Below are 16,003 nucleotides of genomic sequence, written 5' to 3'. Positions count from 1 at the left end.
AGAAGGACAGCAGGGGCAGTAGCCTAAATGAGCTGGACCTCTACTGTTAAATCTTCACAGCTGAATGAAATCCAATTGGCAGGAAGCTGTAGAGTTTGTGGACACAATCTAAAACTCAACTCAATTATCCAAATTATGATTCAGTCTAAGTCAGAAAACCAATTCATTCAGATTTCATCATTTGAGCGGCCACTTCCTGCTTCGTCTAGTTGTTGATAAACTTCATGACTCATCGCATACTGCTATTTTGATGACTCAGTGCATGAATCATCAGTATCACTACAATTGGGAAAAGACAATTGGGGGTTCTTTGAGTTCTAATGAGAAGTCGTGTTAATGATTACACTGTATGTGAGGAAAAAAACTGCCAAAAAGTATGTTTTACAATGCTTTGAGAAGAAAATGAAGTGTTCGCCCTCAGCTGCACCTTTGGCTGTTGATGAGCTCATACTGCCACCTTCTGGATTAAAGCTTGGGATTTGGAAAGCTGTGGCAAGTAAATCTAGCCAAAAACACTTTCTTGTCTGAGCACGTGGACTCTTTATTTGTATGACCAAGCTCATATTAGCCTACCACCAGGTTTTTGCATTTGAATGTTGTTGTTTTTTTACCTTGTTGGTGGTTTTATACTAGCAAGCTTTTGGTGTACTTAAAAAGTGCTACACAAACACACATATCATTATTTATATTATTTTTAAAGATTCAAACAAAGGTTTTATGATATGAAGACAATTTACTTTATATATATCAAGAATACTAAAGTTAAAAAAAAAATCCTTTTTATTTACACTTTAAATTCAACATTATTGCATTGTATTTGTATATTATGTTTTTAATCACCTATCCTATTGGGAAATATTTCCATTGTCCTCTAGAAGCTGTATGACTGTTTTTAGTGTTATTTGTACTATTTCCTCAGGATGTAGGTTTGTTTTTCATGAGTGAAATCCATTATGACTAAATCAAAATCAGACAAATTCATTGATTATTGTAGAAGTTGGGAAATTATTTTCAGTTCACTCCCTAAAAAGGTTAAAGTTGTCCCTATTTTAGAGGGCACACAAATAAAAAGTTTGCACAAGGCAAACCACCAACAATATGGACAAATTAAAAAAACATAATATTCTTATAATATATTTTCTGAACTGATAAATTGAAAAGTACATTTCTTAAATAAGTAAGCTAATTATATAGCACAAAACCAGGGTTCTTAAGGGCATGAAATGTAGACCATACCAGAGAAAAACGAAAAAAGAAGAAGAAAAAATAGAAATAGCCTACTAAGGCCTACATGGTCTGAAATTGCCAGCGAACGCAGTTCAGTTCAGCCCTCTCTATTAAAGGCCATATCTCCCTATCACAATGGGAAAAATTACAATGTCGGACATGTCCCCTAGTGTCACACACACACACACACACACACACACACACACACACACACACACACACACACACACACACACACACACACACACACACACACACACACACACACACACACACACACACACACACACACGCTCTGTCCTTGTTTTGTTTGGCGCCCCAGTAATACCAGAAGGGAGTGGCATCTCAGGGGTGGAATTTCACTTCCTGTATCTCTCAGGTGAGTCACCTGGGCAATGTCGTCGATCGCTCAGGTATTTGTCGACATCAAATTGTTGAATATTTCCTGAGAGTTTCAGCGTTGGAAAGGATCAGACGATCAGATCCGCCTTGAGAGCGTTTGTGGAAGTTGAACAATTTCTGGGGTCATAGCAGGAAGTCAGGAGCTTAAGGTTGATTTGTGAGAAGACGCAAAGTGTGTTTGCCTCATTTGCGGCCTAAACACTCGTCGAAGAAGTTGCCTGTTTTAAATAGCCTGATAGGTAAGGTGTTATTTTTTTATTCTCTACTGTCGGAACAGGTGATCTCTGGATTTCATTTGTGTGGAAATCTGTACAGGACTTTTAAAATGAATTCATTCTTTATTGGACAATTGAGAGCGTCTGCGCTCGTGCTCTTAGTGTTACTTTTAGACTCCACTTCTGGCCAGGAGTCTGGCCAGGCATGCTTAGAGCAATTCAAGGAAGGTCGGGAGGATTTTGTTCTCGATGCCGACGATTCTGTGAAAGACGGAGCGACGTTTATTTCATCGCCGAAATTGGATCGATACAAGGACTGCGTGAACGCCTGCTGTAAAGAGCCGAAGTGCAATGTCGCCTTCATGGAGAGAGGAGACGGAGAAGGCTTGATCAGCTCTTGCTTTCTCTTTGATTGTCTGTACAAAAAGAAATACGCCTGCCGTTTTGTCAGAAAGCAAGGATACATGACTTACATCCTGGACTCCGTTTATGAGAGTTATCTTAAAGTGGATGCCCCCCCAGGTAAGACCAAAACTCTTACAACACAAGGCCTACAATTTGCATGGCATGTGTTTATATCAAAAAGCTCAATGTAGAGATGCATGTCGCAGTTTGGGCCCCCATGTGGGTGAGATTATCAAGAGGGGCCCTCACCCTTTTATCCCATATATCCTATATCCCATGGTCTCTCTCCAGATGACGCAGACCGTCCGCCGGTGGCCAACGGAGGCCAGGACCGAGTGGTCCAGCCTCAGGACACTTTGACACTGAACGGCATACAGAGCAAAGATGACAATGGGATTGTGTCCTACCAGTGGCAAATGCTCACCGGATATCAGTACGCGGTCATTCAGGTGAGTGAAGAGACTGCACTGCATAACCGATGTTGCCTAAAATCTTTCTGAGTATTTGAAACACTCTTGATTCTGAACTATTTGTAATCCTGTGTCTGATATTCCCTTTAAATGTCCATTGTTGTATTGTTTTTGTTTGTTTTTTGGTCTACTGGTCACATTTGTGGATAATGAATGATACAAACACTCTCTTTTTGTGCCTTGTAGAAAACAACCTTTGATGACCAGATTATGGTGTCCAATCTGACATCTGGGGTGTACAAGTTCCAGCTGACCGTCACAGACACCATCGGCCAGTCAGACTCAACCAAGGTCACCGTCCTGGTCCTAACTCCTGAGCAGTCCGAGCGTGAGTATCAAGACCGAGCCTCAGCATCATCTGAATTTATTAATTTATACAATACGTTATTCATTCAAGTTTTCTTGCATTGCCTGGAAAACATTTTCGTCCAATCTATACCGTATGCCAAAGCTTGGACAACATTAGTTTCTCTGCAAATATAGACTCAAGGGTGGCATTTGTCTGACAAAATGGTGGAGTTTCAGTAATAAACAGGAGTTGTGTTTGCTGAAATTTCTTTTGGCTTATTCAGAGTTGCCCCACTTGTGTTTAATATTGGGACATGATACCCTCTGATGCTTAAATTTTTAAGCAAATTCTTAAATTCCATAAATCTTTCCCTTTGTATTTGAAGTGGTGATATTTTTTCTTTGAACAATTGAAATCAAAATCTCAATTTCTGGACCGGCTGAGTTTTCTTTTGTTTTTCAATTCCAAGGAACTCAACCCATTGTTTGGTGTTTTGTCAAATGCATGAGCCATTCGGTGTTAGTAGATTGTCAAACCTGTTATGACATGCTTGCCTAATTCCTGTGGACTGAATGACATAACAGCATGGAGATAGAGATAGATAAAGAAAGCTCATGTTGGTTAGACTAGATTTGGATCTTGGTACAGCGAAATTGGAAATATATTTATCATATAAAACTGAAATATGAAACTAGCAGTTGGGTAAATGATATCTCTTTTTGTCATGTGGATAATACCCCGTCACTTCCCTTTAAACACTTCAGAGAAAGCCGCAGTGAAGTTCTCTTGGCACGTTTTGTTACTTCAGAAAAAAGGAAGTGAGTTTATGTGGTTTTTTTACTGCTCTCTTAGTACCATCCCACTCTCTCTACCCCTGACTCAACAAAACACGTCAGTCTGGTTACAGCGTGGGTTACACAAACAAGATTTCAGCCACCTGTGTAATCCTCTTCTATATTGATTTAAAAGTACTCAACTTGTGGCTGTGGTTGCAGCTTGTGGGTTGATTGTAGACTTAAGGACAAGTAAAGACTTTTAACCATTCAGCTGCTCAGTTAGAGATTAAAAGCTTGTGTCCAAAATAGTGTGAAGAATGTGCTTCAGTGGAATAAGCCTGGGTATGGCAGTGACTACATGACAATGCTGCCACTTTAACACCACAATAATGAATAGATTGAATACACACTAAACCCATCTGGAATGGCAATTGGTCATGATTACATGAGAACAGTTCCTTGTATTATTTCTTGAAATGGCTATAATGTGCCTGAGCACTCTGGTGATATCTATCATCAACCACAGGCAGACAACCTACATCACATGTGCTAACCTCACTGTCTAGCTACACAACACACCATCTATTTTTCTGAGTTGCCTTTCTCAATGGAGGACAGTTTCATGTGCAATTATGCGTCTGTCTACTCATGAGCCAAGACACCAAAAGCAGGAAGTGAGTACAAACAACAAAAGCAGTATTTTCCAGCCTTTGAACTGATACGTGTGCAGTACATAAGACAACTTTGATCATTTTAACTATTTTACCATCAATAAGCCTTGGTGAGGGTGTTAGTGCTATTTCTCACTTCACTGAACTGATTGTTTGTTTAAGGGAGGGGGAATAAATCATTAACTTTCAAACTTAAGACTTCTTAAAGTGGTAGAAGCAGTTTTTTTTAAGTCAAACGACTATTATTAATTGTTAATCAAACAGTGAGGCACATCAAGGCAGTAATATATATTTGAGGGACCCCCAATATATTGATGGGCGAATACATTGCTATTCTACGCCGGGCAACTATGCACCCCCCCCAAGGTTCACTTAACGCTTACAGCCTTGTCGAACATAATGTTTTATTTTGTGTCCCTCCAGACCACTGTATGGTTCCAATGAAAATTGGACCGTGTCGCGGTTCCTTCCCTCGCTGGCATTACAATGCAGCCTCAGAGAAGTGTGAGGAGTTCAAATTTGGGGGCTGCAGGGAGAATCTCAACAACTATCTCTCCAAGGAGGAGTGCACCAATGCCTGTGCTGGCTCAGGTATCTGTGTTATCAGCTTTTATACTTGAATTTTCATATGTTATGATGTTTTATCTGGTCACAGATATATCATATTAAGGTGCATGTTAAATTTCTGTTTGACTATAGCCCTTTTTTTGTTGATGCCTAGGGTTTTTTTTCTTAAAGTGTTATGATCATGGTGAATATTGGTTTGGGCTATGTGTTGCTTTCACAAGGATCTCACTGGGGTAACAGCTTGCATTGCTGTCTGTGTTAGGTTCAAAGACTTGGAGTGGTAAAATTACACACGGACACGGAGTTGCCTTTTATGACTTTGTAAAGGGGAAAAGTGCCGAAAAGCATTCAGCAGTCTTTTTCCGGAGCTTTCAGCACCTGCGCGGCCGTTTTTATTAAGTGGGTGTGCACAGAAAATTGATTTGCATAACGGGTGTATTATATAGTTAGTTAATATAAATGTAGGCTAAAACATCATTGTTTTACATAAAAGTGGGTTAGTACATCATATTACCTGCTGAACTATTGGTTAAAGAGAAACTGGGTGTGCTAAGCAAGTTTTAAGGTTAACACAGTTCACTGAAGTTTTAATAAAGAAACAATAGCTCATTCACACAGTCACAGCTGCAAATTAATCTTATCTTACCCTGCTGGTCAGACACGGGAGTGTCCGGCTATCCTCGTCTCAGTGTTCTCCTTCATTTCTCAAGGTTTCAAAATATTCACATAACTTTTAAACAATTATACTTGTTCAGTTTTCATATAATATAACTCTGTTCAGTCTCCACAGTCTGCTACAGTGTCTTTTCGGGCCTACTGGGGGTTTCCAATGTCACAAATGTTCACATCCAGCTAATGGTGGCATTAATATCATCAGCAGTTATCTAAAACAAATATTCAGAGAAAACCTGAAACAACAAGTCTGGCGACGGTTACAAAATGCCTATCTACACCTCTAAAACTCCGAAAGGAACATGTTATATCCTGTTTGTTTAATCTGTACGAAAACTAAAGTACAAAAACAAGATATTTTGGTTTGGTGCAGGGTATCAGATTACCTCTTCGTCATTGTCATTCTTTTTTCTTTTCTATTTTTCCCAGAGAAAAAAAGTAAAGGTGGTAGAGGTTTACCAATCACCGTACCTCAAGGTAGGTGAAATCTGCTAGAACTACTACGTATTGTAGTTCCAGACACAGTTTCCTCTACTCCATTAAACAATTGATATTGCAAGTGGCAATTTGTGTGTTTGTGTGTCCCAGAAGAAAGATGTAATGCTCCGTGTACAACAGAGGAATTCACCTGTGCGAACGGCTGCTGTTTGGATCGGGCTCTGGAGTGTGACAAATCCCCACAATGTAGCGACGGCTCAGATGAGCAGAAGTGCGAGGACTGTGAGCATTGACTATGCAAACTTGGCTTCATTTTCATATAGGCCCATGGAAATATAAATGCAGCAATGGTATGACACTGATAAAATGTTTCCATGAACGTAATGCTAACTTGAATTATGTCCTGTGTGCTTATTAGTGGGCAACAAATTTCGGATTCTGCTGCAGATTCCAGTTGATGAACAAAAAGGTGATTTGAACTTTTATTCTTTATTTTTTGTGCGCTTTTCAAACCTTTTGGGCATGATGATATGTGAAATTATTGTAATTGGAAAAAACACCCCCCCTGCCTTCTTTTTAATAGCCTGTTAATACAATTTCTGTCGTACACAGTGCGCTGCACAGAGGTGCCTGACACAGGAAGCTGCAGGGACAGTTACACCAAATGGTACTACAATCCCCTCCAAAAGGATTGCTTCCGTTTCAACTACGGTGGCTGCAATGGAAACGAGAACCGATTTGAATCGAATGAGCAGTGTATGAGAGTTTGCCATGGGGTAACAGGTGGGTTATTATCAATGTTAAGTGTCATTTTACAGATATCCGGTCTTGGTAAATTGACATCCTATCTGTGCTGCTAAAATAAGCAGAATACCACCCATCCCAGACACCTTTCATACAGACACACTGGTTAGAGGCCACATATATTCTTTTCCCCACACTCATTCTCCAGCCAGTCCATTTTCCACTCATTCTTTTTTTAAGTTATTTTATTTTTTGTTGTTGATTTCAGTGTTTATGTTTAGGTTGTCATTCTTTTCTACTGCTGTCTAAGTGGTGCCAGCACTTTCCACTGCCTCAGGCTGTTTTCTCACATTGTTTTCTTATCAACTATGTCCTTTGGTGGCCCAGGGGGAACAGTTGACAACTCTGACACAAAACTGTGAACAGGGTAAAATGTAAATCTAAACTCTGAATATGTAATCTATCAGGAAGTTCTGCTTCTATGTTAATGTACAAAACTGATACGAAACTACTACAAACAAATGTAATTGGTTAGTTACTTGTTTTTTAAGTAATGCTGCTCCAAGGACATGATATTGCAAAGGAAACATGCAGCATCCACCATGAGTTTGACAATGTTTTGGTTTATAATGCTAAATCGATGGGAGTACTCTTTGAAAAGTGATGCAAGTGTTGTGTTCACAGCTGCCCACAAGTGGCCAAGCCATCTGTTCTTGCAGATTCAATTCGCCCTCATAGCAGAGAGCAGATATGTGTTATATGTTATGTACCACATAAAGTCTAAAGCCACGTCCTGTCTTTTTCTGTATTTTAGAAAAGGACTTATTTTCAAGAAAGGAGTCATTTACAGACAAAATGTCTCAAGGCAACACAGGTATGTTAACCTTTTTAATTTTTCAGTCTAGACTAAAAAGTTAAAAATATACCTACAGCATACGTTAAAAAAAACTATGCAGCTCTATCAGCATTGACTTCCTGTTTATTGCTGTTCAGTAATGTTGTCGAAGCTCCATCCTCCTCCAGCTCACTTTTCCAGTTCAGAGTTACTGAGAGCAGTATTTAATTTTTTGACCTGCTGTTTCAGCTTTGCATTCTTTCATGTAGGGTCTTTTAAAGTGACTAAAATAAAATAATTTTTAACAGGTATTGTAGCGATAGCTGCCCTCCTGGGTGTGGCTATCTTCGTCCTACTAGTCATCCTGGTGTACTGCCTCATGAAGGGAAAGAAGAAGTCTTCACAGCACCACCGTGTGCCCGTCAACACCGTCCCAGTCAGCTTGGAGGACAGAGAGCGTCTGGTCTACAACAGCACCACCAAGCCCATCTGACCCCTCTGTCCTCACCTTTTGACCCCTGTCCTGGTGGTGAATGACATTGGTTGCCAGAGCTGTGTTGTACATTGAACAAACTCATGGATGAGAGAGGAAACAATGTCCGTTGACAAAGTTTGAATGCTGGAGGGGATCTCTTTTTATTTTGTTCCATATATGGATGTATTTAGGGTGATGTACATAGAAGGCACAACTAGAACCTCTTCAATGATGAAATGTGATGTACTTTGATTTTTAGCTTTTTTTCAATGCAGTGGCCTGTTAAAATAGATTGTTTGATATCGGTTTGTTCTCAGGTTAACAGGAAAGGATTGTCATTAGTTTGGAGGTATATAATAAATGGATATTATTGGACCAGCTTATATTCCTAAATGTATTTTACTTTGTTGTATTTGCTTCCATTAAACAGTATGATAGTCGTTGGTGAATAGGTCTCTTTAAAAGAAAAATCAGTTAAAAAGTTAGATCATAATTGTCACCAGGTCCACATTGGTCCGTTACTTCAAAGTAAAAGTCAGAGATCCCCTCGCGTCGTCTTAAAACTGAGGTTCTACGTAACGTCATGTGTCAACTTCTCAAAGTCCACCAGCTTTTTCACTCTTCTCAGATGTTTTTTTTTATCCTCATTTTAAAACCATTGTTACATCAAATTACACATACATGCATAATGTTGTAAATAATCTTAGAATTTTGAGAACATATTTTACTTAACAATATTTCTCAATGATTTTTTAAGTGTTTTTAGAACAAGTAAAATGCATACATTAACTAATGCTTATTGATACCTTTTAATGAAGCAGCCTTGCTGTTATATTCAACTTCACATCTTTGTACATTTGACCTTTTATATAGGTTTCTATAACTGTAGCTGTATCATGATGTTTATGCTAAATAAATGTACTAATTCCAAATGAACTTGTATTGTCTTGACTTTCTAGCAACCTCCCTCAGAAGCCAATTCACCTTTTTAACTATAACACATCTATCCAAGACAAGCTTCTCATAGGACAAATAATTACACGTTCGTTGTTTTACTTCAGGAATTCCACGTGTAGCTTTTCCAGAATGCGATCATCAAAATATAGAACATTTAGTGCCTACAATAATACTTCTGTCTATTTAGTCTCCTGCCCTATCGGAACTTTCACCATGTGTGATCAATTAAGATTATTCAAAGGATTTATGCTGCAGAAATATCCCTTTTGTTACACCATGACTGTATCTAGAGAACAGCCACAGCAGGTTAAAGTTTAGCCTTAGATACAGTGACATCTAGTTGGTTGATCTCTACAGGATGCTGCAATCTGGTTTGAAATAGATTTTGTAAATAAAATAGATTTAGACAAAACCACAGGTGCGGTTTAAACTCTAGCCTCCGAGGACACAACAATGGGGTCAAATATGTGAGTTTATTCCACACAACACAGGTTAAACTCATTTTAAACAGTCACATAATGAATATATCCACTGTGATCTATTATGACGTTTTACAACAATACAACACATTCGTCTATAGAGTTGTGTTATCTCGAAATAAGAAATAGTCCTGAACTGAACTTTTGTTCTTAAATTTTTGACAAAACAGTAACCGACATTTTTCCAAATATTTGATCAGATAATTGGAATTACATGGTTGTCCTCTAGATTAACAACCCAGTGTGACCTACACATGGGACAGAGACATTGCTCTTCGTTACCACCAGATGACGCCATGGGCTCATTATATACTGAACTAAGCAGAATTGTGCAGCTAAATCAGATTAATATAAGTCACACAAACTATTTCTTTTAAAATACAGTATGTCTTTTTAAGAAGCAATAGAATAGGGCAATTTGAGGCAATAATGCTGCACATTGCGCTGGAGAGAATTACTTCTGTAAGACTTCTGTATGTATGACAATAAGAGCTGCATTTTCAAGCATTGTATTATCTCTTTCAATAAACTCGTCCAGCCTGTGTTTTTTCACAGGCATCCTATATAAGAGCATAGAGGGGGTTGTGCAAACCAAAAGCGCACCTCTCTATTTAATCAACTACACATAAATTAGCACCCACCCAATTGATTCACTGAAGCCATCCTTTGTGAGCTCCCCAGTCAACTGACCTGACCGTCTTGAATGTAATTGGCAGGGTTACAATTTGTCATGTCCTTTCACAAGCCTTTCATTGGTTTCCATGTATTCTTCCATGAGTGGAAGTAATTGTACTTTAATAGAAGAAAGCATCCACACGTTTGTTTCCCTCCTTTTTAAACGACCTCCTACTGAAAGAAGTTACCGAACTATGCAGGCCAGATGTTCAGATGTGGGAACACCAGACACTGGCCTGTCAAAAACAAGCTGTTGTATGTTACATTTAAGTAATCCTCGTAATTTAGACTGTCTGAAGACCGGTGAACCTTCTTGCTTTTTTGAAAACAATTGTTTTCAAAAAAATGTAATACAACTTTGGTGTTTATTTACTTTAAGATATCTATTTGTGTATATTTGTTGGGAAGTGACAAATGTGAACTAAGCAACAAAATGCATCTTACAGCGACAGCAGTTAATTAATTAACTTGGAGGGTCAATTGGTACCATAGGGCAATAGCATAGATATGTTGCATGTTTTACTATTTGCAGTCGAGATAAGTCAGAAACAGAAAGCCTGAGGAAATTCACTTCTTGTTTTGGTGTTCCCTTGCGTTCACGGTTCACTACCAAATTGTAGTTGCTTCATTTCCGACAGGTTTTGAAGGCAGCATCAGTTCTTACAGTTCTTCAGAGATGCATTCGGCGGTGTTTGTTTGGTAGATGGACTGCAGCAGTACGAGCTGAAGACCTGCGCTGGGACGTGTGTGTCTCTCTGAGCCGCTTTTAACATGTGGGGGGAAAAAATAGCGGAGTAATTTTAAGATTTTCATCAAGAAAGTGCAGAGGAAAGTTTTACTGAGGACAAAAGTTGACGGGAGGAAAGACGTTGTCGAACTCGGTACGTGAACTGCTTTTTGACAACTTTACCAAATCTAAGCTCAACGTTGACTTAGCTATGATGTCAGTTAAGCTAACGGTGTGTCAAAAGGATTCATTTTCTGTGGTTATTCTGTAGTTAGTGAATTTGTGTTTTTGACTTAACATCTTATTAGCTTTGTCAGGCGCATCTTGTGCTGTCGTTTGAACTAATGACCAAGGGGTGATCGAGTTGACCATCTTAGCAATGCTCCATTTCAGCTAAACAAACTAACGTAATACAAGTGCTACAGAAACGTAGCTACACAACATCTGCATGCGTGTGTTTGTGCTTATGTGCAAGCAGCGTTTTGGAGTTGTGTTATACCTCAACACATTCCTAATGATGAACCCCATCGACATTTTGACGTGCATTAAATGCAGATATTGCATACAGATTTCAGGGCATTTTTGTTTCATATAACTCCCCAACCTCCAAGATGTACTGTAGCCCTGGAGGGGGGCAGTTTCTGTCAGATAAGTAGTGTTTGTCTTGGAAAGAAAACACTTTCAGTTGGGTGAACTTTGATCAGCTGCTCGAGACTAATTTTTTTTTAAGAGGATGAGATTTTTCCCCACAAGCATTGATGTCAGATTTAACTTGTGAGACAAACCAACTTCCATGCTGCCGTTGAATCATTTGTTATTTCCTCTTTCTCTGCATCTCGTTTCCCCCCCTATGGCGGGCAAACAAAAGCTAATTGTTTTTTTTTAATGAGCACCCCAGTGAGACATAGTGAGGTTTCAAATGCAGGCTGTTCATAGGTCAATGACTTTCCCCACCAGCTGTTGAAATAGAATGGGGCACAATAATCAATCAGCTGCCAGTGAAAAGTTCCATCTTTTACTCCTGTTGACCTCACTTGACCTTCCAGACAATAAGTCTCAACATCATTTTAGATAAATGTTGCCTTAATGCGACAAACAGCGCTCTCTTCCAGGTGGTCCAGACAGGAAACAGCCCAAGTGTGTCTTGGATTTCAGAGTTGGCACTTTATTCCTTCTTTCCTAGTCTTGGTATGCTGCAGCTGTGATAAAATGAGCAGAGCTGGTCCGATACCATTCTTTTGCTTCCCAATACTGATTCTGATACTTGACATGTTATACTGCTGATACGCAAGATACTGATCCGATACCAGTGTGTCATATTTTATGTTTTAACAGCTGTATACTACTATTCCTGTGTAGATGTGATATTATTTCTATCCTTGTTGCTGGTCTGGCTCAGGTTAAACTCTTTGTGAAACAGGAACAAACAACAAACAACAAATGCCACAGAACTTTCTTTAATTATCCAGTTTGATGGTTAGTTATAACGGCAAAAAAAACATAAATAAACTACTTTTAACGTAGATTTTCTTTAGGGCTTTATTAGGTGGTATCGGATCGGTGCATAAACTCCGGTACTTACCGATACCAGCGTTTTAGGCAGCAATACCGATACTGGTATTGGAACATCTCTAGTTTCATCTTTGGAGACCATAACTTTAAAACCTACTTTAATTTACTGGAGGTGCCAGTGTTCTGTGTGCGGATGTGATACTGTCATATTGTTTCCTTTCTGTTTTTAAGCTGTAAGAGTGCAAAAGAGGTTAAGAGAGACATTTAGTTATGGGCAGGGACGGTGGGGTCAAAGGTTGTAATTGCAATGAAAAATCAATAAAAACATTGAACAGAAAAAATAACCTGCTTTTTGAGCTTTTCCTAAGTCAGATTCAGTATTTGTCATTTACAAGTTGAGTGGTCTTTGACGTCAACTGTTTCCCTTAACATTTAAACTTTCCTAGTTTTCTGCATCGTATCAAGTCAAATCCTTGTGTACATTGTTCATTTGGCAAATGAAGCGATTCTGATGTGGATCTTATATGACCATAAAGTTCCTGCTTTACTGCTCGGATTACATTGTGAGACTGTCTACTTTAAACAAGATCTGACAACTTTGTGTGATTGAAAGTGAAGAGTGTGTGCCATAAGTGATAAAGCATGCCTGACACCTAAGGGACGACATACACTGTTTCTGTTATTACAGTGTTCACAAGCCCCCACAAAGGCTCACAGGAGTTTGCCTGCAGATGTGGTGTAATGCACCTTTAAATGGGTACTCTCCAATTCTATTTGTAGACTTGCTGTCTTATTTTACCCAGCAGTCTTCCACTCTTCCCTCCAAACACTGGAGGACATTATGGAGGACTGCTTTTCAACTCGTTGTCGACCATTTATCATTTTAAAGAACTGGAAATCTTCACTTGTCATTGGCAAATTAAGATGGAACTTGCCAACTTCACTTTCCAGGTACACATTCTGTGGTTATAGGTCATATATGAGAAGGTGAAAATTGCTATTTCTCCTTTTTCAGCACAGCAGGGAATGATTATTCTACCATTAAGGGCTATTTTGGCCAGGATGTACGCGCACCATATGGGCAAATGTCCCCACAAGTGCCCTGTGGGTGTTCATTTGGATGGATCACTTGTGTGTGTGTGTGTGTGTGTGTGTGTTGGTGTGGGGTGTGTGTGTGATGTGTGGTGTGTGTGTGTGTGTGTGTGTGTGTGTGTGTGTGTTGTGTGTGTGGTGTGTGTGGGTGGTGGTTGGGTGTGTGTGTGTGTGTGGTGGGGGTGTGTGTGGTGTGTGTGTGTGTGTGTGTGGTGTGTGTGGTGTGTGTGGTGGTGTTGTGTGTGGGTGTGTGGTGTGGTGTGTGTGTGTGTGTGTGTGTGTGTGTGTGTGTGTGTGTGTGTGTGTGTGTCACGGGTTAGGGCAGTGCTTTTGTGAGAGCTGTGAATTTGATTGAGGTGAAGAGAGACTGTGAGGGTTTGTTTCCCCCAGTTATTGTTTCCCCCAGTGAATGAAAAGCTGTTAGTGAAGGACTCTGTGTCAGGGGACAAATGGCAGAAATGTGTGAAAGAGGGTATTAACAGAAAGGTTGTTTATCAGGGGATATATTTTCTGCCTGGGTAGATGGGGTTGAGAGAGAGGTCTTGCAAGATGAACATGGCATCAGTGCTGAAAAAATAAAGACTGTCTCAGTCAGCCTGTAGGACCCTGGACCTCTGTCCTGTCATGCCAGGTTTGAGTTTTAAATGTTCTGAACGTAAACATCCGTGACTGATGGTGTATAAAAGAAACCCGTACCACCGTGTCTGACTTCAGACATCCCAGGGGGCTTATGTCATACTTCCAGATTCCTGTGGGCCTAGTTGGGGCAGACGGTGAATGCAACGTGATCCGGTAGGTCTCCGACTGTTAGAGAGAAGTGCAGCCAGAATTCTCTGGACTATTTTTAGCGGTTTCTCCTCCCATCAATTTGCTCCGCACAAGGAAAAAACAAACTGCTGTTAATTGTTGTGCAAAAGGTTGATAAAGTTCTCTTTCTTGATTTAGATGCTGGATCAAAACTGTATATAATTAGTTGTGAGCATCATCACTTGGCAATAGGGCAGCTGGTGGCGGACGGGAGTTTTCTTTGGTGATATGAATGTAAGCACAGTCCATTAATTGTCAGCAAGCTTGGCATCCGATAAAGCTTTATTTGGTTGAATATTATGTCACATCCTCACTGACTTGTCTGTGCCCAATATAACTCTCCAAGAAACCGAGAAAGTGACTTGTCACTCCCAGATCAGAAGTCTTGGTTTCCTTTGGCTTCTTTTGTAAACATGTTAAGTGGTTTCACTTCTCTAATTAACCTTGACAGACGGTTACTGGTAAAAACAAATGCTCCAGATAGTTGTTACACCTCCCCTGAGGACCCTTTTCATTTGACAAGCTATGCCTGAGGCCTTGGTTCAAGGTATATGTTTGTTGTTGCGTATTTTCTCATAGCAAGGCTTTTAACACATTTGCGTTGGGATGACTCAGTATAAATGTTCTCTTTATTTGCATGAGTGCTTTTTCTTAGCCAGCATCTGCCCCCTTAAAAATCTGTTTGCTAGATTTTAAAGAAAGGAATTCAGGCTTTGACTGCCTGGATCAGTGTCATGCCTGGCAATTAGATGAACAAGGACTGAAGAAGTGATCTATGGCAGGTCTGTTTTTTAATAACCGTCAGATTGGCTCTTGTAGCATCTGTCTTCAATTAGGGGGCACGTTGCAGATTCCCATGCAGGAGGTTCATGCTGCGGGTAATGCAGTCATCAGCTGTGGGAACCAAATGCTCTCCATTTGGGTGAAATGCAGCTAGTTCAAGCACAGGTGGCCAGCTTGGCATGAATGTTAAGCCTGTATAGTGTTATCTTTAGGATTGAAATTTGGCCATGCCCCTTCCCTAGGAAAACAAGATTTTAGAATTGCCAAATGTCAGCAAACAAGAGGTGAAAGTTAATGAGTTATGATTGTTGAATTCTGTCCAGATGTGTTAAGATTGTGGGTCAGACGGCTTTAGCTCGTCCTGCTAGACATTTTCACTTTCTCCACCCAAACCATTTCCTACACCTATTGGCAGCCTTTGATAAACATAGGAAAAACACTTTTAGGACCCAGACGTCTACAGCACATCTAGTTTTTGAGCCCATTATTTCTAGTCTAGCCTCTCATTGACCAAAGACCGATTAGCATAGTTTTGGTCATTAAGTGGGGTCAGCTAAGAGGTCATAGTAGGTGGGATTAACAGGATTTTATCAATTCACTGTTTACTGAGACAAGTTCAAAGCATGACCCTCAACATGAATACTACTCCTGCAGGGTACACATGCTAACCCCCCCCCACTTGAAAATCAATTGGTCAAAGGCTGTTTGATGAGGCTTTATTACTGAAGAATGTCACTGTTGCAGAACTGCATTGATTAAGTTTAAATCTGCGTTTCTTTGCTCTA

General features: G+C 39.8%; 2 protein-coding genes and 1 long non-coding RNA gene across 10 annotated transcripts in view; all 3 read left to right on the top strand.

The window, feature by feature from the left end:
- Nucleotides 1-1,574: 1,574 nt before the first annotated feature.
- On the top strand, nucleotides 1,575-9,114 carry spint1a (serine peptidase inhibitor, Kunitz type 1 a). 3 transcript variants are annotated; one of them, XM_032499947.1, is made up of 10 exons: nucleotides 1,575-2,366; nucleotides 2,541-2,698; nucleotides 2,906-3,047; nucleotides 4,879-5,046; nucleotides 6,124-6,171; nucleotides 6,283-6,414; nucleotides 6,551-6,601; nucleotides 6,745-6,915; nucleotides 7,691-7,750; nucleotides 8,020-9,114. In XM_032499947.1, exons 1-10 carry the CDS (start codon nucleotides 1,955-1,957, stop codon nucleotides 8,202-8,204), a joined length of 1,527 nt encoding a protein of 508 aa, XP_032355838.1. In that variant the 5' UTR covers nucleotides 1,575-1,954; the 3' UTR covers nucleotides 8,205-9,114. The 3 variants fall into 3 exon arrangements, with proteins under 3 accessions (XP_032355838.1, XP_032355841.1, XP_032355840.1); XM_032499949.1 differs by having other exon boundaries at nucleotides 1,955-2,366; nucleotides 6,286-6,414; XM_032499950.1 differs by lacking the exon at nucleotides 6,124-6,171 and having other exon boundaries at nucleotides 6,286-6,414.
- Nucleotides 5,054-6,025, top strand: LOC116669873 (uncharacterized). The gene is made up of 2 exons (XR_004326895.1): nucleotides 5,054-5,277; nucleotides 5,813-6,025. It is a non-coding gene; the product is annotated as an uncharacterized LOC116669873 (long non-coding RNA).
- A 1,841-nt stretch (nucleotides 9,115-10,955) lies between the features above and the next one.
- LOC116669870 (pleckstrin homology domain-containing family G member 3) overlaps nucleotides 10,956-16,003 on the top strand; it is a 31,577-nt gene continuing 26,529 nt past the window's right edge. For 5 of the 6 annotated variants that reach the window (XM_032499945.1, XM_032499942.1, XM_032499944.1 and 2 more), the window contains exon 1: nucleotides 10,956-11,178. The gene's annotated coding sequence lies outside the window, so the exon portion shown is untranslated. The remainder of the gene's footprint in view (nucleotides 11,179-16,003) is intronic. The other variant, XM_032499943.1, reaches the window with a different exon arrangement.

This window comes from Etheostoma spectabile, chromosome 20 (genome assembly GCF_008692095.1).
Source record: "Etheostoma spectabile isolate EspeVRDwgs_2016 chromosome 20, UIUC_Espe_1.0, whole genome shotgun sequence".
NCBI classification, from domain to species: domain Eukaryota; kingdom Metazoa; phylum Chordata; class Actinopteri; order Perciformes; family Percidae; genus Etheostoma; species Etheostoma spectabile.
This window is presented reverse-complemented; position numbering and strand designations above follow the sequence as displayed.

Bases quoted from the DNA above. Each gene is read 5' to 3' on its own strand.
- spint1a (XM_032499947.1), top strand. From the start codon at position 1,955: ATGAATTCATTCTTTATTGGACAATTGAGAGCGTCTGCGCTCGTGCTC. The intron at 5,047-6,123 runs GTATCTGTGTTA...TATTTTTCCCAG, and splicing joins CAATGCCTGTGCTGGCTCAG to AGAAAAAAAGTAAAGGTGGT. The intron at 6,415-6,550 runs GTGAGCATTGAC...TGTGCTTATTAG, and splicing joins TGAGCAGAAGTGCGAGGACT to TGGGCAACAAATTTCGGATT.